Source organism: Pyxicephalus adspersus, chromosome 4 (assembly GCF_032062135.1).
Source record: "Pyxicephalus adspersus chromosome 4, UCB_Pads_2.0, whole genome shotgun sequence".
In the NCBI taxonomy this organism is placed as follows: domain Eukaryota; kingdom Metazoa; phylum Chordata; class Amphibia; order Anura; family Pyxicephalidae; genus Pyxicephalus; species Pyxicephalus adspersus.
In genome coordinates this window covers 11,040,329-11,063,923 of record NC_092861.1, presented here as the reverse complement: position 1 = coordinate 11,063,923, position 23,595 = coordinate 11,040,329, and the positions used below count along the sequence as shown (strand labels likewise).

The following is a 23,595-nucleotide window of genomic DNA, read 5'->3' as shown; positions in this document are numbered from 1 at the left end:
TTGGGAAATGATTGCGCTTTTTAGTATATGGAAGAAACATTTTTTTCTTTTTTACTTGTCTTATTTTGCCAGTCTTAGTTTTTTGAGGACACTGCATTTTTGGCAAGAACAACAGGTATGTTCTGCTTGTTAAAAGAGTTTCTATACTGAAAACAATATTCTAGTAAGCTGTTGTATAGTCAATGTTTCTTCTTGGATTTGGTTATCATTTTGAGGAAAACAAATAGATTTGAACTGGTGAAGGCAGGGAAGGTAATTCCAGTATGTGATCTGAAGTGGTGCTTTAAATTCTTTTTTACCCCCTAAAATGTTCATGAGCTTGTAATTTCCCTAGAAAATTATGTGTCATATAGTGGAGGAACATTGAAAGACAGGCTAGTATGATAAAGAAGTGGCACCTAGTTGTAACTAGGACAGTAAGGTATTGTCAGCAAACTAGGGGAACCAAAAAAAGGGTAATGACATAGAACTCAACTCTTGGGATAGTACAGGGATTCAGGCCTGCTAGAATGGACTGAGCCTAGCCTTCAATGCCCCTTACACCAGAAGTAATATGTGCAGCCACAAGCAAAATTGTTTGTTCTACTCTATGAAGGTATAATATTATTGGGTCCCCACATAAATATAAAAAAGCAAACAGGCAAGAAAGGTTATGGTGGCCCTTTAATTTACAGCTAGAATATGCCAATGGAATGTTTGATTAGTGCGGATGGTCATGTTTGAAACAATCATTTGGTCATAGCAATGAGAATATCTGGGTGCCAAGGTTACCTAAAAATGGTTCCTATAGTACACTTTTTTTTACAACAATCAGGTCTGTTTCTTTGTTTGAAACTACACAAAATGAAAATCCCCTTTTATATGGAATAAAAATGATTAATTTTAATTTTGAGCATTTACTTTTATAACAAGCATAATACACGGGGAATTAGGAGGTAACAACATACCTAGATATATAACAAAATATCCTATCTTGTTAAAAAAAGTCCCTGATTACTTTATTAAAAAAAAAAAAAAGAAATACCATTGTTAGAATTAATCCCTGATATAACATAGCTTTACATTTTAAAATAAACAAAAAAAGGGAATAATATAAAAATGTATGAATTGTGAGCACATTTCAAAAAAGGGTAGATAAACCTAATCCACACATGTAATTGTTTGAAACAAGAAAGAAATATGCATAGAAAAGAAAGCAACTACTGGCAAATTGGTAAGCTTCTGTAGGTATGTAGACCCAAGCCGCCTATTGGCTTACAAAGAAATGATGGTTCTCAACTGACTGGCAAACAAAATGCGTATTATGCATTGGTAGAGCTTTAGTATAGCACAGTAGGTTTTTTTGCCATCATTTGTTTTTAAGGCATTTGATTCCAGAAGCAAAACACATAGTTTGAAATAAACAGTAAGATGAATAGGTTGGGCTAAAATGCATAGGAGGAACTTATCAAACAAATTAGAAACAGAGAGGCTCTGCAGAAGATGTATAATGTGTTCATGGCCCATGAGTCCAAATTTCTAAATTGCTGGGCAGCCAGGTATGACAGCTGTTTGTCATTGTCATGCTGTTCAAAAGAATTGATAAATGTGTCCCAAATTTTGGTGCAGGAAGAAAAAGGCATAGTTTGGTGAATAGGGCATAAAATAAATATCTTAGAAGGAGGATTAGGCATAGTTGGTGTAAGCGCTATAAGGTGCATGGGATGCATAATAAGGTATGGGGTAATGCAAAGGCCATAAAATAGTTAAAGGTGGGGTGAAAACATAGTTTGGAACATGGAGTTAAATCATACTTTCATACTTGTTCTAAAAAACACAATGGGGTGCATTAGGTAATGTTCCAGATCCAACTTTTCACTCTCATTTTCCAAATTTTGGGTGAACCATTTATCTAATGAGTACGGTGTCATTAGGACTAATGAGTAGACATTTTTTATGCATAACTGGTGTCTGACTCATTTGGCATAAGGTTAAGACATCTGTGCAATTCTGGCAAACTTGGTGTAAGAATTAGTATTCCAACCCTAAATAATTTTCTATCATTTTACTTTTGAAAACAAATTTTGACAAAGCTAAAATCATCCACAGTTTGTTGTTTTACATTTAGTTGACATTTTATAAACTGTCTTGATCCTGACAATCTATTTGGGTCCTGAAAACTTTAAAATAAAACAGACTAAGCTTGGACTAGTACCCTGTTTTCAAATCAGGCTACCTTACTTTCGTTATTTTAAAGTTTAAATGTAAATTCAAGTTTTTCCCTTGAAGAGTCATCTGCCACATGTACAAAATTTTGCATAAACTTTGTGCAATTTCATGTGATGTAGCACATTTTGGTGAAACCAATGATTACAGTTCTGTAGTCATACCAAATGCTATTTTATGAAACTTTTAATATAGGGGGTAGGCTTTTAATTGATTAGCCACATAATGTTGGTCTTTCTGTTTGCAAGGGTGTTACAAATGAGGGAGCTACACAGGAAAGTCAAAATCAAATAGGAGATATCCATTTAAACTGGATTTTGCCTTTATCATTATCCTAAATAGGTTTAGTGATCTTTTAATTAGTGATGTCTTTCTTTACAGTCATGGGTACAGAGCAAAGTAGGCAAAATTAAACTATTTTTGTAATTTAAAGAAATAGTTGGGTTGGAAAAAAGTACAGTCTGAATTGGCCATCTGTCCTTTTCTATGCTTCTACTTTCATCTTTCCTTGTTCGCCTTGAATATTGACGTCATTTTCTTCTTCTTCTAGAGGAACCTGAAAGAGCAACATGAAAGTTAGGAATTTGTGTATTGGCTATTAAATAGTTGACTTTTAAAAATCCTTACTAGTTTTTTTGGCAAAGGTTCAGGGGCCAATTAACATAGATGTGTGGCAGGTGATAGAAGAGATAATCTATGGCTATTACACCATGCTTCCCTGGATTACTCTACATATGGATGGATAAGGGAAGAAACAGCTTTGCTTTACAGAGGGGCCAAGTGGGGTGTTGGGTGTCCAAGGTCAGAATTGCACCCCACCACTAAGCAGTACCCCTATGCAACTCTCCCATGTCACCCTGCATGTTAGTGGTAAATATGAAATACTCAATATACATAGCTCAGACTTGTCACTTGTAGACAACAAAGGACCGCTTAGAGAGATCTTTCTAAAGCTGTTTTGCTAAGATAGGAAAGGAGAACAGACACACCCCTCCCTAGTCTTCACCTTATCTATCCTTGCAGAGATGGAATATCCTAAGTAATTAGTTGACTGCCAAAAACATGCAGACAGTGCTGGCCTTCCTTTTTGAAAATGAAAGCTTTGCAGAGTTCCCGGTAATTTTTATTGTTTTTGTGTAATAAGGATATTGTAAAAATTTTGGAAATGCTATACATCAGTTTCTAAAACCTGATAACTAAGAAATTTACTTTAATATACATGTTTCTTTATTATGTTAATATATGTTCAAAAGAAATTTTAGTTGTTTTTAAATCTTCTGTTTCTATTATATGGACATTTGTTGATCCTGATAAAAATGGCCTAATTCAGGCATGTCCAGGTAAAGGGTGACAATGTTTCCCTTCCAACATGTCAGGTAGTTCTTAGGTATGGTCTATTCTTACCTCCATTAGGAAACCTACTCTGACAAAAGTTGTGCTGCCATAAGGAAGTTTGTATTGGTCATATACTATATAGTTAAAAGGCCATAGTCATTTGGCTGCCATTTCTTGGCTGCTGTACAGATAGTATGGATGAAACCATCTATTCCAAGTAAACAGCACATTTTACCAGTGCACCGTAGTTGTTACACTAAAATTGTTTATTCACATCATAAAAAATAGAAATATTTCAGACCAGGGTTAGGCACTATTATCATATTGCATTCACATATAGAGCACAAAAATATCCTAGATGACAAACATGGGGATGTGAATAAAAGTTTTTCCAGAAATAAGGATAGTGTTCTTTTTGTTATTGCTGCTGATAATGGTAATAGAAAATGGTTGCAAAGAGACTGCAAGATATCAGCAGCACTAAGAAAGCAACAAATTATAAAAAATGTATTAGTAACTGTCTATGATACACAGAGTTTAAGCAAACTAAATATCATTAAATATCAACGTCCATTATGTGGCAATGTAGAATTTGGCACTGTGCTATCATATAAATAAGTCATGGTAACTACACAACTGTCATTAGCCTGATATAACCTACTCGCTGAGTTGAAAATTAAACTGAAAGTGAACAGGAGACGTGTGTACAGTGTGTTCTTCATAATGAATTACCAGACATATTACTCAGATTGCTGATTCTTTGTTTTCATACTTCCAAATACTCTTGTAGTTAGAATATCATTATTTTTGAACCTAAAGTGTCAGCATGACATGGAAAAAAGAGAAGAGCTGGTGTGGCATTGTTGTAGAAAGCGTGGAAAGTGCTGGAAAGTGTTATTGATGCTCTGTTGTGGAATGTGTGTGTGTTGCATTGCTGTATGTATCGGCCACACACTAGACAGTCGTAGGTCCATAGCCCATGGGTGCTTTATGGACATAAAAAGATTGAACCATTTATTCCAAGTCAACAGGCTTTTCCACCAATACACTGTCCTTATTAAAAAAAGGCATATCATCATTTCAGAGCCCTGCAGGGCTCCTTTATTCCTTTGCATATATTTAGGGCAGAACCATTTGAAGTTGGCATTTGTTTGTGATGAGCAAGGTGATGGGAATACACAATGGTGATGGGAATACAAGCACTGTTTTCATTTCAATTCATTATTACTCTGGGATTATGCATGTTTTAAGAGGACTGGGGGCAATCTATCAATATCTTATTTGCTAAAATCTGATGTATTACCAATTAATATCCTGCAGTGGAGACTCTCCATAACTGCGAGGGTTGAATGCTCATTTAGTCTCATTTAGTGGGGATTGCAATAAACAGTAACACTTGCCTTATCCCTTGTTTCCCTGGCAGGTGGTGATCTCTTCTTTGAAGCTCTGGAATAGGCAAATCCTCAATGTCCTTATATACCTCATAGTACAGGACATCTTTCTTCAAAGGTAATTTCTGCTGCTACCCAAAGTTGGACTTAACCACATAATCTTGGTGAACACAGCGATTGGCAAGTTTATAAAACCATGCTTGATTGCTGCTTATTCTGGAACTGTTTGAATGCAGAACCATTTTCTCCTTCACTGCCCTAAACACAGACATTTCGGAACCTAGAGCAACATTGGCCCACAATACTTCGTAAAATGCTTTATTTGCACGTCCCATCCTTCATTAAAGTCTATGGCCATCTGTCATGTGGCATTGTTATGGGAACAATGGGGAATGTCACAGTAGAAACTTTACCTGTGTCCTCTATATAAACTTAGAGTACTTACTTCCCAGTAAATGGTGTCATCATAGCAGCTCTGGTCAGGAGGCTGTCCCCAGAAAGGTAACTTCAATATGAACCCTAAAAAAACAATGTAATGTTAATGCCATGTCTCATTTGACTTCATCTTCTGACTTTTTAATCACTTGGACTTTGGGCTAGTTGCCCAAAAAAGGATGTGTACAGTACAAGTACACATTACATTACATAAAATTACATTATTACAGTATGGTAATAATAAAGTACAACAAGATGAGCCAAAAGAAACAAAAAAACCTCCACTAAAAAAATGTGAAACATATTAAAATGGTTTAAAATGCCCTTCTAGATTGGAAGCTGGCCATGGGGCTAACACACTTAACTTACATACAAACTTAACTTGAGAGGCCTAAAGAGAAAGCCAAAATGTCCAAGTGTTGTATAGCAGCCGTAAAAGTAGAATCTCTAAGCAGCATTTTTAAATCAGCTTATACCACTTATTTTCATGATGTTGTAATTTGTAAAACATTGACAAAGAGTCTTGAAATTATGTAACAAACTTTTGTCAACACCTTGCTTAAGTGGACCTGAACTATGTAACACTGCTATGTTACAAAGAATAATTGCTAAATGTGGCCAATCAGTGACCTGAAAAATCAACCCTTTGTGTTAAGATCCTTAAGAAAAATAGCAGAATACTTCCTGTGCCCACACACTCTTGTAACTGTAACCACAGCCTCATAGATGTATATATGTAGTCATGTAAGAAAGTGCTGTCAGACTTTTGAGCTGCTCATTGTTCTCTTTGATGGAAAGTCATGGAAGCAAAACCCTGCTCCTTTACCAAGATAGCCACTTCCATACCCATATATAATACAAAACAAGGCATGATAAGTCAATAATAACCCATATATAATACAAAACAAGGCATGATAAGTCAATAATGGGAAAAACATTAACTGCAGAAGGTGTTTAGGCAGTACTGGTGGCTAGTCATTTGTACTCTGCTTGGCATTTGGCACAGATTCAACTGGTCAAACTATCTATAAATAATCAGTGGTCTAATGAGAGTGATGCCCTAGCTAGAAATTTCAGTTATGTGCTTTTCATCTGTAATGAGGTCTTCTGGTACTGGTATATGGTTACATTTACTAAAACAGCTACAATACAAGTACAAGATTATGACAGGGCCGTTACCCTTACCAGTAATAAATTAGGCCATTGAAAACCTAAACATTGATACCTAGGTTTCAGTTCTCATCTTTAGAGAGCCAATTATTTTGTCACATCCACTGTTGAGTTGTATGTTCCATTTACGAACCTGTAATAACGCCTCCAACCACAGAGATGCCAAAAGTTGCAGCCAAAGCAGCTCCTTGTAGGAGTGGTGTGTAACTAGAAAACAGAAAAAAAAATAAAATAAAATGTCTACCGAGTAGATACAGGTTAGTAATATCACTATATCTTTGTCAGGGTTTTTCCAGACAAGTGGGGAGCCCCAGCTGTTTGAACCTTGCCAGCTGTTCAACCACCTCTGCTACTGTTTTTGTTATTTAAAAAAAAAGAGTTTTGACATTTTACAGCAGGGGTAAGTCACAACTTTCCCTATTTACTCCTTATGGATAGTGGCAGGTGAGACTCCACATGTAGAATATCACATCCTAGAAAAATGGAAACTACTGAAGTACAAAAGTGCCTAATATTATTTATAAAGGTGCAATTAAGGAGCTACAATGCTCTTCAAATCCTTTTTTTATAAAATAATGAAAAATAATTCTTTACAAATGGATGATTGGGTCAGTGATAATATGTTATGGAGATCCCTACTGGAATATCTTAGTGACAATACGTCAGGTTATAATAATATAAGAAGGGTCCTTTTAAGGTTCCATTGAATGCTAAATATCCTAACCTAAAGTTGTTATGAGAGGAACATGAGGTATACCATTTGCTGGCATGCATCGGAAAATGCTAGCTTATTGGCTGTTATGCTAAAAGGTGTATCTGCTTTACAGGGTATTGCAAGAGGCTTATACCAGATCAACTAGTTTTTGCTTGCATGAAAAAACACATGTAATGACTCAATAATGTAAACAGTGATGCATTTATTTCTGTATTTTATCTATCTGGAGTTCAGGTTTGATAATACTACCATGCCAAGTCACTAGAAAAAAAGAAGCTAAAAAGCAATTTAAATTCTTGGAGTCAGCAAGAATTATACAATGCAATAAATGGGCATCACTCACCCTGGCTTGGCTCCCAGTGCAGTGGCAACAATACCAGCAATACCTCCCAAAATTCCGGGCAAACCGTGCAAATTGTGCACACCGCAAGTATCTTGGATTCTCAGCTTAGAAGCAAGGATTGGCTAAAAGACAAAGCATTCCAGACAATAAGATAAAACACTCATCATTAGTATGTTTATAATTATATATATCCTATATTATGAGCTGTATATGGGAATCATATATTGCTTCAAAGACTACATAGTATGCCTTTTGTCTAGTTAATGATCCTCTGGTCTTGTGCTAATCGTTAACATGTTCTCACTTGTTCCCCATATTTGTAATCATTTATACTGCAGCTGATCTTGCCAAGTCTTGTTATACTGCCAATTTTTGTACTACCGCTGTTTTGCTTCCCTATTGATGCTGTGTATTTCTTTTCTTCTTTTTTCATCTTTTAATTACTATTAAGCTGACTACATGGTACCTCAGTGCCTTCTGAACAAGGATCCCGTGATGATAATCGCTTTGTGGTTTATTCCCCATACCTGATGTAATCTGTTCTTTTATTGATCTAATGACTTGGTATTGTACCACCAATTTATGTACTACTATTGTGTTGCTAATAATGTTGTATAACCTCTTTTATTAAAACATATTATTATTATTATAAAAAATATGATATGTAAAGGTTTATTAAGCGGACACCTTAGGTGATCACATCTTAAAGCATCACCCATCATATGAATAAGGTTCATTAGACAAGTTAACAAATATAATGGTCAAAAGGCAGCAATGATGCAGATTCATCAAAGCAGTGAAATGAAGAAAGCTGCTTTAGCGGTAACCTTGTTCTTGTGTTTATCCCAGGAAATAAAAATCAGTAGAGTTCATAAATCAATAGCTATGATCCCTAACACATAATGGCTGTTCCAAGAGGAGGACTTGGTATCTTCTCCCCCTGGACTGGTACTAATAGGATACATTAGTCTGATGGTCCTGAGTGTAGACATTTGACGATTCAGACATAGAGCAGAGCAGGACCTGCACTCAGTGACACATGGCGGGCTTTACATAGACATGTGCTCCATGTTCAGACCTATCACTCCAATGCTTGGGAGAGTGTTCCAGGATTCCAACTATCCTGGTGAATCTGGGACCTCATGAGAACCTCAAAGGAAGCTAACAATTAAAAAAGTCAAGACATAGTAAAACATATGCGTTAGGATCACACACCTTTCACCATGCCTTTCAATATTGGTTGTATTGCAGCACAATATTCTTTAGTCATTCAGAAATCTATCTCTATTGTGAAAGTGCCACTTGATTGTGCTTGCTCAAACAAAAGCTTCCAGTATTTACCTTATACCAGGTCTTATTCAATAACATCTTTATGTTTCTAGCACAGTACAGGTAGTCCCGGAGTTATAGACATCCAACATACAGAGGACTCCTAGATACGAACAGGCTTCCCTGCTTGTTCCTGTGCAGGATGGAGGCTTGATGGGGGAGGGGACAGTTTGCATGACTTGCAGAAGAAATCTTTTGCTGTTCTGCAGCCTCTTATAACTCTTTAATGACCAAGACAAACTCTGCAGTTGTTTCTTTTTGCATATCAAAGTATAGCTTGCTCCAGACGTTATTAAATATCTAGGCTCCATAAAGTTTTTTAGAGGTGGCCATAGGTGAAGTACTACATGTATATTCTCATCCAAGGAAGCAGTGTTGCAGGAAACAGCAACACAACCTCACCACTAGTCTGACGACAGCCTTAATCTTCAGCAACATGAATATCAGACAGTGGGTTTAAATGGACAACATATGGACTACAGTGTATACTTTTTATTTATAGTAAAACTAACTTTATAGTAAAACATTTCTTTTCTATAGATTCTAAAGAAAATAAAATCATTCAACCCCCCCCCCCCCCAAAAAAAAAAATGTACATGTAAAGCATTGTTTGCCCCCAAAAAACATTATATGTATTACTTTGTTTTCTTAAGTAATGATATACAGTAATGAATAAAGTACCACCAAAAAACAGGCCCATGGTATAAATTACAATAGTAAAAAAAGGTCCTCCATTAGTTTACCATTAAGAACTTGAATCCCAGTGTGGAAATGATGCCAGCAATAAAACCAATTATCATTGCTCCGAATGGTCCAATATTCATATCAGCACAGGTACCTACAGCAACACCTCCGGCAAGGGTGGCATTCTGGATGTGGACCTGCAAAGGACAAAGAGATAATAGAATGGTGAAACTATCTTTGTCTTTGCATAGATCAAAAAATAATAAATAACAAATATTAATACTGTAGGGTTATAGAAGTCCCCTGGCTTCTAGCTTTTCTTACACAGATAACAATATAAAATATGAAACGAAGAGAGCTAAGCAGATATTTTTATTTTTTTTTTAATTATATTGTTCTATATTAGATTCCACTTGTTCTTTCTTACCATGTCAAACTTCCCTTTGTGTTCTACCAAGCTGGAGAAGGCGTAGGCGGTCAGAACACAGGCGGCCAATGAAAAGTAGGTGTTAATTATGGCCATTTGCTGTTCTGCTCCAGGATTTGCGATGGCGGAATTGAAGCTGGGCCAGAACATCCACAAAAACAGAGTCCCTGGAAATATGAAGAAGGAAGAAAATTTTATTTTATTTGTAATTAATCATAAAATTTAATTTAAGCACATATTAATGTAAATTCAAATGTTGATTGATATTTATAAATCTGTAGCATTAAGATAAATGAATAAAAGAAAAAATACTTGTATTGTCTGCAAAGAACTTTTTTATGTGACTGAGTGACAACAATGTATGACATCAGCACCACTGAGATGTAACCAAAAAGAAAAGAAAAATAGCGAGAAAGAATGTTACTTAAAAAAAAACAAAAAAGTTAAGGTACACATCTACTTTATTTTTCTGGTAATACATAACAGTGATTTAAGGCTGAATGATACCGTGTTTACTTGTACAGTATATGAGTACAGTGATTAATAAATAAAATGTTTAGACTGTTAAAAGGGAGACATCTACTGGATGAATTATGTTTTGATTTTATTTTTGTTTCGGATGTTTTGTATGCCTTTTGTTGGTTATCTGTGTTTCTATTTGCCTACAACATCAACATTTAAGCCGCATGCACACGTGCAATTATAGTAATTGGAATTGATGGAGCGGCACCCTGCTGCATGCTCTCCCCCTTCCCTTGCATTAGGATCGTCCGTCGTCCATTGTCCATGGATTCGCCAGGACGGTCGTTCAGATGATGATGGACGACGAGTGCTGTACACACGCCATATTCTCATCCGATATCGGCCCTGAGCAGATTATCAGGCGAGAACCATTGGGCGTGTGTACGTAGTTTTAGATCTTTTGGGTAGTCTGACACTTTTAAAGCAATCCTTTGTTTTGCCCATTCAAGTCATATTGATAGCTTTTATGAGGACTTGTCACTGAGAGATAATGTAACCTGTCACTGCTGAAGGTATTGTACAGAATTCTAATTGCTTGGATCTAAAGGTGATCTTTCAGTAGTTTCATCTGAAACAAGCATGCCAAAATTTGTAACATTAATAATAATTAGCTGAACACCAGAGCTGCATCCTCATTCCGGGGCAGAGATTTAAAAGGTATTATAGGTAGAGGATTGGCTGCTCTCCGCTGAAAGCCAGGGATGTAGAGACCTATAGACCTCATAACCAAATATAATTGCGGATATTATATGAGAACACCACATCCTATAGAGGGGAACACATTTTTTTAAGCATAGAGTTGATTTTTGAAAGTTTCAGAAGAATTAATCAAATTTTTCTACATACAAATAAGGAAATGGTTTGGGGCTGTCTGCGCATACCAGCGCTTCATGTTTGGCTCCATGAGAGGATTTGCTATCATAAAACATGTGGCAGTGATAGATTTTAATGTTTTTATTAGGTGAAATTCTATAAATCACTTCAATTTGTATACTAGTCTCACAACTTCTGAGGAAGCAGATCCTGAGAAACACGTAAAAAATGGAGACTGAAAATGTATGTACATGTGTATCTGTAAAGTATTTTATTTCTTTTTTAATGCTTACAAAAATGATATTTTGTTGAAATAATGAAGAATATGATTTAATAGGAGATGACATGAAAGTCCACTTTTGGTGATAAAGATAATGTGGAGAGAGTTTGGATGTGGCACCAGTTACCACACTTATACTTTTTGGATAAATAAAGGTAGGTCGAGCATTAGAACACTTATCAGGCAATGAGTATTTTTTAGAACCAGGCCAGCAATTGCAGCTTACATAAACTTTCATTGTGAGTCTGATTTATAGTGGGCTGCAATAGCAGCCAAAAGTATATTTTAAATTTCTCCTGGCCCTGGGCTTTAGTGTACTAGTGATCTATGATGCTTTATAGTTACTACATATTAAAAAAACTAAATTAAAAAAAACAAAACAAAAAAAAAACAAAAGTGCCACTTCAACAAGCCCTTACCATTCCCCTTTTCACCTAAACTAAATATTATGCACTTACAATGCTTGTGTGTACGTAAATGACAGTTTTGTATCACATTGGGTATCTCTGCTTATGCCGGAGGGGCAAGAACAATTCTAGAGCTGTAGCTCTTTAGGGAATCTAAATTGGTGTGGGTTTTAAAGTGTTGCCTATGAACAGTTTTGGGTGCTGTAGTTTCTTGCATGTAAGGCTTAAAGTGTTACTCATTGGGACAAAATAATTCTCTATGTCTTGTTTGTTTGAAAACTACAAGTATGGAAAACAATACATGTTGATTCTACCAAACATGCAGTGGGCTCCACTGTATTCAGTCATGCCTTCTTCTTCCTTTCCCCTTTCTATAATGGATATTAGGAGTAAGGGTGTTCTACAGTTCAGCACTGCTTGGATTTTCAGTCCAGCAGAAGCACTGGGTGGTTAGCCTAAATCAAAAATTAGTTGCTCACTTATTTTCTGGCAGATCAACAAGCAATTTTACAAGTTGCAGTAATTTTAAAGGGATAACATTTTATAAAGCGCATATTACAGAAACGTACTGAATGTTTTTATTAGGCAAGTTATTTAAGGGATTTTGTATTGTTAAAGTGTATAATAAAAAGTTATTTTCTGATGAAGAGTTTTTTTGTTTTTGCATGCCACACCAGGTCAATGCCTAGCTCCTCATTCTCCTGTTTTTAACAACAATGGTTTGTTGCATTGACCAGAATAATAGGCAGAATCTAGCATCAGGATTAAACCAGAATAGAGTTCAGCAGGACCTAAAGAACTAGATTTTATTTATTTTCTGGTGAAATCTAGTTGAAAGTATTAATTCTTTGGGTTGAGTACACTCTAAAGGTATATCAAAGGACATAAAAAAGCCTAACAGAGAAGCTGGTTGTCTTACCAATCATGGCAAACAGGTCTGAGTGGTAGACTGATCCTTCATTATCATGGCCCTTCTTCAGACCAGAGCGATACAGGACTGCTGATACGGCCAGACCGAAGTAAGCTCCGAAAGCATGGATAATCATGGATGCTCCAATATCGGTTGCCTGTGAGATACAAGAATGCGCTAAAAATGATATGGTTCTTGATACAAAATTTGCAAGTTCTTGGTTTACTTTGACTGTGTGTCCTAATTTCTGAGCCAGTATTATATCTAAAAGTAACACGCTCCCTAATTGTTTGAAAAATGGTAATGGCAGGACTTCCTAAACCTCAGTTATCCTGGCAGCGACTATCACAGTGCCACTGTTATTTATTTTCTGTCCAAATAGAATGACAGCAATGCCATTAATGCGGACCCATCCACAAAAAATTTACCCTTTTATATAATGCAAAAATTACTTTTTTTTAAAAATTCCTTTAAATAGTTAAAAAAAACAAAAACACGATAGCACCTCTCTTTCTGTCTTACCGACGTAGTGGTAAAGACTAAATGGTAGTGCAGAACCTCCTGGGATATGTATCCCAGGAGGCTTCGGGCTGCACCTTTTTTCCCAGTTACAGCAGGACAAGCGACCCAATCTTGTACCCGTGAAGAGCAAGATCAGGTGGCAAAGGGAAAAGAAGAAAAAGACAGAGGAAGATGGCAGCATCTGGTGCTTCCTCTGTGCCAGGATGAAGAAGAATGGCGTAGGAACAAATCGAGGCCAGGTGTGGTGTTTACTCAAAAGTAACGATAAGTGGTTTTTTTTTTCTGATAGTTCCACTTTAAGTTAATATCCAAAAATCTCACTTTTAGTACAGGTATAAGAACTGTGGGCTGCTTTAAAGGTAACATAATTAAATGAAAAAATTTGTTGCAAATAAACTTACATTTAAAAAGTTAACAAGATGCTCATTACAGGCAAATATGAAGATTTCTAACACGGCCATTATTAACATCTGAACAGGACTTGTTTTCCCCAGAACGGCTCCAAAGGAGATTAAAACAGTGGCTGTGCTGAAGTCGGCATTTATCATGCTGGAACACAAACAAAAAAATCACTATTAGGAAAGATAAAGCAAACACCTTTTACATTTTACAAAGTACAAAAAATAAGGAGATATTGGTGCTCACAAATAGAATGAGTTACCAAAAAAATCATGGGGTTCAGTGACAATTTAGTAAAAAATAGCAACTTATTGTAGAGCAAAAAGTAGCTTTAAGGTACATACAACATACATCTTACAATGTATTAAGTGTTTGCATCATCAAGGCTGATAGTTAGGTGCAAAATTTATGTTCATCCTGCACCATATAAGAAAGAGAAAGTGTAATCTTGGTTCCGACGTGTTTCATGATTTGGCTTCTTTAGGGAGATAGAGGTTGATACCCCACATAAGTGTGATGGTTCAGACTAATAAATAGCTATGATAAAACATCAGACAAAGATTTTTTGAAAAGGCTTGCTAGGAGTTTAAGTCTCAATCCAGAAATGGAGGTGAAGTTACTGCTTCCTTGTGTCAGTGAATGGCTGGCTTTGGAGAGATGCCAAAAGTAGTTTCCACCTGCAATTATCTCATAGGGGGCTCACTGCCATATTTTGACAAATTTGCCGACACTGGTTCTTTAAGAACCAGCACTGCAGTGCAGGTGATAGAGCGGCTGGCAAGGTGCTAGCCATTGTTGCGTGGCACTGCTTGGTCCCGAAGCAGGTCTAAACCTACCCTAATGTATATTATAATTATATACTACTTATACATAATAATTATTTATAAATATAAATTGCCAGTCCAGATTTAAGATGTATTCCTGTCTTTTTTTTTTTTTGTATTATTATACGGTTTTACAGTTTATTTAGGTGGAGCCAATTTAATTCTTTTTAACAATCTAGTAGAGGAAATAGGAAGGGAAAGGATATTCTATCTGTATGACCCTTTCATTTGTAGTGTTGACCCTAATAACCAGATATATCAAATAAACAGTCAAAGATCTGGAATTCTCCAGGAAACTACTGCACACAACCTCTGAAGGTTAGAAGTGAAAGATGTCCATTGTGGCAAAGGTTACAGGAAGGAGAAATAGGTTTTACATGGAAAATGAGTAAAAGAGAGGTTAAAAAATATTTTGGTGAAATTTACAATGGACCGTGATGATTTGTCGTATGTTGAACATGTCATCTTAGAGAGCATGGGAAACCATTGGAGGAAATAGATCTGGACGTGCAGAGGAAATGGACCTGTCAAATGTTACATGTCTAAACATGAACTGATGATTTTTGGAATTCGGTCAAAGGATCCAAGGGTTTTTTATCAGGAGATTATAGGCTATTTACTTGTTATTACTATTTACTTCCATTTGCTATGTGGAAGAGATTTCGAATTTTACATTTTTTGCTATTTTTATTTACTATTTTTTTTTTTGTTGAATTCAACATTTGAACCTTAGGTACTACACCAAAAAGTGCTATCCTGATGCAATCCATGTTGATGGGTTGTCAGTCTGAAAGGTGTATCCTGATCAGCTTTAACACCAAGGGAGGATTTGCCTGGTTTGGAATCATTACTTCCTTTATGTTGCCTTGGTTTTGAATGGCTTCAAGTATTAAGTCACTGTTCACTAAAGAACTTGAGGTTGAACACGTCTGGAAAGCTAAGTGTGCTTATAACGCAACTCTTGTTAGTCCAAGGAGAAAAAATTTACAAAATATAACATGATATTTACTAAAACAATGGATCACTAAAAATACATAACCTTCTATTTGAAAGAAAATACCTATACACATGTTATGTGTATTACTTTTTTAATACTGCAATTAGAGTTTAACTGTGTATACATAAAAAATCAAACTCTAGTGAGCCCACTGAAAAATACTAGGCCTTCATATGAAAATCCTTTGTACATCTAAGGCCAATTTTCCTAGCTTTGACCATAAAAGAAGTCTTGACCAAGATAGAAAATACAAAAATTTTAAATGAATGCTTACATCACAAATATTTTAGATGATTTTTACCTTGTGATACCAATCTCAATTTTTCCATCATGTAAGTGCCACAGGCCTTGCATCAGAGTTCCCCACTGGAGACCAAAGGCTGCAATTAGTAAGTTGATCCCAACACTGCTGAAGCCATATCTTTTCAGAAATGTCATCAAGAAGCCGAAGCCGACAAAGATCATCACATGGACATCTTGAAACACTGCAAAGAAATGTTTTATAAATATATAAGGTATATGGAAGACAAACAAGGTATTTGGTCAATATTGTCATGCTAACATTTTTGGTATACAATTCAAAACCTAAAAAAATTATTAGTGTTAGTTTAAAACTAATTACTGTTTTCATTGACAAAAGTATATATTTTATGCTATAATATGTGCTGCTTTTTACAATTATGGTTCTGGTACACAGAAATGTAAAGTTATTTACAAATGAGAAAGGTTTTTTTTTCATTTGTGCAGGTTTTTTTAATGCAACCCTAAAAAAAAGTAAAGTGAGTAAAAACACAAAAAACAATTACAATAATAATGGTTTAAAAATAGAAATTAATACCAAAACAATCAGAAAAATAATAATGAGGGGAAGGGAGAAGGGGGAGAAGTGGTTAAATGTGGTCAGTTAGGCTAGAGTCTATGTATATGGAAAGGCATTGCCAATTAAAAACTATTTTAAGAAATACCAAGGTTACACTCTGCTCCCAGTTGCCTTATGTGGGTGCCAGCATTGGGCCTGATTTAATAAAGCTCTCAGGCTGGAGGGGATACACTTTCATCGGGGAAGCTGGGTGATCCAGCAAACCTGGAATGCATTTCTTCAAAGTAATTTGCTAATTGCTATATCCTGAACCAGATCCATTCCAGGTTTGCTGGATCACCCAGCTTCACCGATGAAAGTGTATCCTCTCCAGCCTTGAGGAGCTTTAATAAATCAGACCCATTGCATCTAAGTCTCACGAGGAAATACTGGAAAAGCCAAAGAGCCCAGATCATACAAAAAATGCTCCAGCACTGTGCAGAAGCACATTGTTGCTGGACTTGAAATCCTCTGATTTGAAGTCCCTATTAATTCTCAAAGATCACAGACAGCACTCCCACTTACATCTAAATTTATCTCCAGATCCATCATTGTTTAGACACCATCTGGGATAAGTATATACCTATTGGAATTGACTAAAAGATGCCACATTTGTGTAATTTCTGGTAACATCCCTAACACCAGGATCTGTTGAGGTTAGTTGCGAGATTCATCTACCACAACAATGCAACACATTTGATATGAATACCTTACTTCCATAACCTTATTAAACGTAGGATAGCATTTTACCAGGTCAAACAGAAATTTCCAAATACCTTGGAAAATTCCTAAGAACAAGATTCTGTGTTTTGAAAGTTCTCATTATTGCCTACTAGAGCTACCAAATACTGTCCTTCATCTTAGCCCATGGAATCTGCTTAGAGTCATATTGTTTATAGCTAGAGAGATAGATACAGACAAAGAAAAAGGGAGTGAGAAGATTGGAAAGATAGAGAACAAGAGAGAGATGTATTGTGTTAGAGTACAATACGGTCTGCTTGTACCATGGAAAACACTAAGTGCTGCCAATATACAAAGTGTCTAATGAACTCAGCTTTGTCTTACTGATAAATGTCTTATCATAAAGACTCTCAAGCCACAGCACAAACTACGTCAGAATGTTATCACAGGAGTTTCCCTTCGTTCTTAAGCCAAAAAGGAAAGTCTGCAATAAATAAAGGGCAGTATGATGTGTAAACGGTTCCCTGTGAACAAATATTAATGATTTTATTTCTCTCTGGAGAAATTAAAGCTTTTGTCTTACCAATTAAGGATTTCACTGGGGCAGTGAAATATTTTCCAGCCTTACATAATGAGACCAGCAGTAGAAGTTGCACCAAGAGTTAAACAAGTTCGGTAATGTTCCAGGCATTGCTTAATCAGGCATCCAGCCAAAGTCTAGTCAACACTTTTTTGTTTTGCATGCAAAAAGGAAGGGTTGGAAGCCTTGTTAGGCTGCATACACACATAAGATTAAAGTAGCAAACAAATAATTATTGACAGATTATTGATAATCGTTAAGTCTAGCGACAGGCCACTGGTACCAAATTTTATCCAAAATGTGTATGTAGTCTTAGATTTTTTTGTTATCTAGATCTCTTTAAAGGATGAATCCATTCAATTCCTGTTTCAACGCCCTTTAAATACACAAAAAGCAAGCTAAGACCCCCAAACATTGGAACAAATAGCAGCAAATAGCTTTTATCCATCCCATTTTTCAAAAATGGACTGGACTTTAATTAGTTTTTAATGTTTCAATTATCATTTATACACAGTGATTAAACAAGGAAACCTAACAACGTATGGTGACTGTGCCCATTAAATGAGCTTCAAGAGTATGGTTGAGTTCTATTGACCGGCCTTTAACCGGCAAGGCCACACTCCCAAAAGCTAAATCCAGGGCAAATGTTGCCAATCAAAAGGGCTCCCAATGACCACCCACACTTGATTAAGACTTTTTAGGTCAATAGATTGCAAGCTCCCCACTAAAGCTATGAAAAGAATCTTTGTCTTGGACTTAAATTAAATATTTATGTGGTAAATGAGGGATTATGTTGCACTCCAAATGGTGCTGAACCATTCACTCTTTGACATTCTGCAATAATATAGAACAGGTAATGGTGCTGCCATTTTGTGAGAACTCATGGTTCTTTATTACTCACCTGGTCATGGCAACATTGTGGAGCTTTTTACTTTTGCTCCTTTATCAGATCCAAAGAAAGCTATTTTTTGGTGTTATAAGTAATATAGCATAGAAAGAAATGTAAGTCTGGTTTTGAAAGTAATTTTAGGGTATTTTCCTCAAATTCACCTGGATAAGGCTGTGAGTAATTGTGGTGCTGCAGATTCACAGCTCTTAATATGTGATCCTGGCCCAGATGCAAAAAGGAAGGGTTGGAAGCCTTGTTAGGCTGCATACACACATAAGATTAAAGTAGCAAACAAATAATTATTGACAGATTATTGATAATCGTTAAATCCAGCGACAGGCCACTGGTACCAACTTTTATCCAAAATGTAGTCTTGGATTTTTTTTTTGTTATCTAGATCTCTTTAAAAGGATGAATCCATTCAATTCCTGTTTCAACACATTTTAAATACACAAAAAGTAAGGTAAGACCCCCCCAAATATTGGGACAAATAGCAACAAGTAGCTTTTAGACATCCCATTTTTCAAAAATGGACTGGACTGGGCTTTAATTAGTTTTTTATGTTTCAATTATCATTTATTTGCAGTGATTAAAAAAGGAAACCTAACAACACATGGTGACAGTGCCCAATAAATGAGCTTCAAGAGTATGGTTGAGTTCTATTGACCGGCCTTTAACCGGCAAGACAAGGCAGTGTTAGCAAATGAACAAGTGCCCTTAAAAAGCTAAACACTCCCAAAAGCTAAATCCAGGGCAAATGTTGCCAATCAAAAGGGCTCCCAATGACCACCCACACTTGATAAAGACTTTTTAAGTCAATAGATGGCAAGCACCCCGCTAAAGCTAGGAAAAGAATCTTTTTCTTGGACTTAAATTAAATATTTATGTGGTAAATGAGGGATTACGTTGCACTCCAAATGGTGCTGAACCATTCACTCTTTGACATTCTGCCATAATATAGAACAGGTAATGGTGCTGCCATTTTGTGAGAACTCATGGTTCTTTATTACTCACCTGGTCATGGCAACATTGTGGAGCTTTTTACTTTTGCTCCTTTATCAGATCCAAAGAAAGCTATTTTTTGGTGTTATAAGTAATATAGCATAGAAAGAAATGTAAGTCTGGTTTTGAAAGTAATTTTAGGGTATTTTCCTCAAATTCACCTGGATAAGGCTGTGAGTAATTGTGGTGCTGCAGATTCACAGCTCTTAATATGTGATCCTGGCCCAGAGTATCTTGGAAGGAATAGGTGGGCCAGACATTACATCCCTCTTCCGGACTGGAAATTGAGGATAACTAGGAAGCACCTGCCTATATATAAATAAAAAGAGCCTGAGGTCAGGTGGCCCAGGCAGAAAATCTGTGTCAGGCCTGAAAGTAAAAAGAAAGCCTGAAAGCTTGGAGAGTCAATGAGGTCTCTTAAAGTTTGTGTCCACTGGACCAACAACTCTCAATGTGTGTCCTGCAATGTGTGTCCAGCAAGTGATTATTGCTTGGTTGCTCTTTGCACCTTCATGCAAGTGGCCCATTGCTTTGGCTTTGCTTTTTGTCACCAACCACCATACCTTTTTTTTCTGGCCACCAATCCTCAACAAGCCACTGATAACAAGGTTACCAATTGGAAATTAATGGAGCAGTAGTATCAAACATTTTTCTACCCACCAAATATTACAATGGACCATTCCTATCTATTCCATGAAGTTGGAGGTGGGAAAGAGAGGAAGAAAACGCTGTACCAAATTCAACTGAACTGTGCACTATAGATCATTGCACTGTACAAAGAACATTGAATAGTATCAAACATAAAACCACAGAGCACTTGCACTGACTGTTCTCAGCATCACAAAAGACATTCAAAAATTGCAGAACATTGCAGTATACCTAACATAACTCACAGTGGTAAAGTTGCAGGACATTGCACTCCGTCCAACTGATGCAAACTTTCTCTATTTAAGGCAGAAAACATTTTATTACACCCATGAATTAGCCACACCAACAATTTTGTAATTAGGTGCAATTCCCACTCTTTAAAAAAAAAAATCAGGTGTATAGAATGTGTTGTTCACCTGTCTATTAAACATAAGAAATTAAAGCATAAACCCAAAACTCACCCAAAACAATCAAATCACATTTACCATCAATCCCGCAGATCAGTCTGTCCATCGGGAGTTTTTTTCTATAGGGTCCTACGTCATCCTGGTATTCCTTCTTCGGCCAAGCGCAGAGGGAGCGCTAGGTGACGCTATCTTTTTTTCTTTTCTTCCTGGTTCTTCTTCCTACGTCAGCCTATTTCACACTGTTCAGGTGCGAGATCAGATGACATGGATTGGGATAAAACTTGCCAATCCCACTCTGCATGTGTGAGATCGGCAATTTTTTCCCCTATTGATGAAAGGGCTTCTTCTGCGCATGGGATAGTGCTGCACCCTTTTTTTTTTTTTTTTTTTTTTTTTAAAGGGTGTTGCACTTATAAATAACACAAACATAAGTTTTACTTTAAATAAAAGGATTGTCCACCCCTTTATGTAAAGTAAAAATTCTGAGTTTAGGTACGCTTTAAGTTGGGCAACTGTGATTGGGGGATGCCCAAAATAATGACCTTCCCTACATCCACAATTTGGTCATTGAACACACGTACGCCACATCCTGTTCTTTAAAAACTTTGGGAGTCCAGGGGATTCACAAAAAGGGGATTCACAAATGAAGGTGTGTGGATAAGGTAGATAAAACTGCTGTCTACGACCCTAGGCAAAGCTGTGCTACATTCACACATTTTATTTTAGTTGTCTATTCCTATAAGTTATTTTGTATCTTTAAGAGTGAACGATTTTTCATCCATTAGTAAAGCAATACATGTCAACACATTCAGTAAAGGCACGCTTTGTTTAAGCTGAGGGCAAAGCTCTTTACATTTAAACGTTAGCAATTAAAAAGCTATCACTAAAAAGGAAATCCTGTTCTGTGGATGAAATTAGACATTGCCAATAGGGTTGGATGTGGAGTATTTCCTCTGATAAGACGTATTTTGGCTGTTGAAATGTGGAAGTAATATTTATTAAAGCTGACAGCACTTAGTGAGAAAAAAAGAAAATACTATTAGTTGTATTAAAAATAGGCTTAAAAAGAAAAACTTAGAAGTTAAAGGGAACCTGTACTTAGAAAACATGAAGGCCGCTAGTTTTTTCCATCTAAAATTCCAGTTGCCTGGCTGCCATGTTGACTTTTAAACCCCTGCTACTTACCTAATTTAAATGTTTGCTCTGGGACAATTACCAATATTAAATTCAGGGGAATAGTATGTCAACTAATTTTTTAGTAAGTAATTAATATTTTCAGAAATAAACAGCATTGACAGCCTTTTAATAATCATTAGTAAAAACTCTGATGTTCTACTTAAAATGTTTCTAAGGCAGAGCAGCAAGTTAAGTCACATAAATAAATAATATTCATGACCTGTTTTGTTCAGCTATACCTGTTCAGGGTCTGGATACATCCTAAATAAATTTAGTAAATCACCCCTTATAATTTATTTGGAGTCCCCTGGAGACTGACCTCAATGGCACCACAACAAAACTGTTACTAAATTTTGAAAGATTTATCCTAATAAACTATAGATCATTCCAACTTCTGTACAGATTTAACAAAACAAGTTAATGGATAAAATGAATTCATATTATCACTGTCCTGTTTTGGTGAATCAAATTTGTCACAAAAGTAGAGTTACAAATAAAGCAAATAAATGTTCTTTTGATGATGTGATTAATATTGGTATTATTGTATTTTTTATTATTATTATTAGTAACTGTACAAAGCAATACAATAATAACAATACAATAAATATTGAGAATACCAATAAAATATACAACCAAAGAAGGTGAAATTTTTTGTGTATGCACCTGTTAAAAAAACACAGCACTTAACCTAAGCATTAGACAAAAAGAGGGTATTCATAGGTATTAATTTTAAATGCTTATATACATATGAAAAAAAAGTTTTTTTCATACTTACATGGGTATAGAGTAATAAATTTGTCATCTTCGTGGGTGGAATTGTGAGATGATAAATGTTTCTCTGTATTGTATCGCACAAATACCCCAAATAAAATTATTAGGATTATCTGAAGTCCAATAGCCAATATTGAAAATGTAAACCTCATATTAGTGTCAAAAGACATGATGGCAGAACTGTAGCTATGCCCTGCTCTTGTCAAGTCCTGCAAAACACTGATAAAGGGAGGCTGTGCAGCTCCTATTTAATGGGTTACCTCAGATATGGATGACACTGCAGAAAGAAGGGGGGCTGGTATGAGGGACACTCCCTCCAAGGAAACAGGGTCTGCTCAAATACTTAAATTCAGTTCAAGTACAATGCAATGCAACACGTAGTAGAGGTCGCCTCTTTTTTTCCTTTGCCTTCGTTTCCTTTTTTTTCATTTTTTTCATTCATACGTCCCCCTTTTCCAAAACTTATTACATGCTAAACTCTCATAAAATTGTTTTCATGTTGTTACATAATATAGCTAACAGATAATTATATCTGTATCTAAAACTTTTTTTCTTGAAGCTAAATAAACTTTTCTTTTCACTCTAGGTATTGTTATTTTTATTATGGTTGTTATGATTCATTGTATGAAATATGATTAGAATGTGAATTTTAGTATATTGTACGTTTTGTGTAAAATTAGCAACACTTCCATTTCCTTTTAAAATAAAAATATAATACATTTTGTTCTGAATGTTTGCTTCTGTAGGAATGTATTAGATTTATATACATAGCAAAAATGTGTTGCATACGTTTGCATTTTAAATATTGTTAGGCTTAATTAAATGTAAAGTAATGTTGACATTGGTGACATCTCTTCGGCAATAAAAAACTTTA

General features: G+C 35.9%; 1 protein-coding gene and 1 long non-coding RNA gene across 2 annotated transcripts in view; both read right to left on the bottom strand.

Moving 5' to 3' along the window:
* Positions 1-23,595, bottom strand: part of LOC140328065 (uncharacterized) — a 156,119-nt gene that overhangs the window by 64,747 nt on the left and 67,777 nt on the right. The window lies entirely within an intron of this gene.
* RHAG (Rh associated glycoprotein) lies at positions 881-22,930 on the bottom strand (the record flags this gene model as incomplete). Its single annotated transcript, XM_072407388.1, is given in 10 exon segments — positions 881-2,761; positions 5,377-5,450; positions 6,670-6,743; positions 7,595-7,716; positions 9,667-9,804; positions 10,035-10,201; positions 12,976-13,123; positions 13,890-14,037; positions 16,010-16,193; positions 22,726-22,930. Coding segments are annotated over 10 exon segments (1,293 nt in total). The 3' UTR covers positions 881-2,689.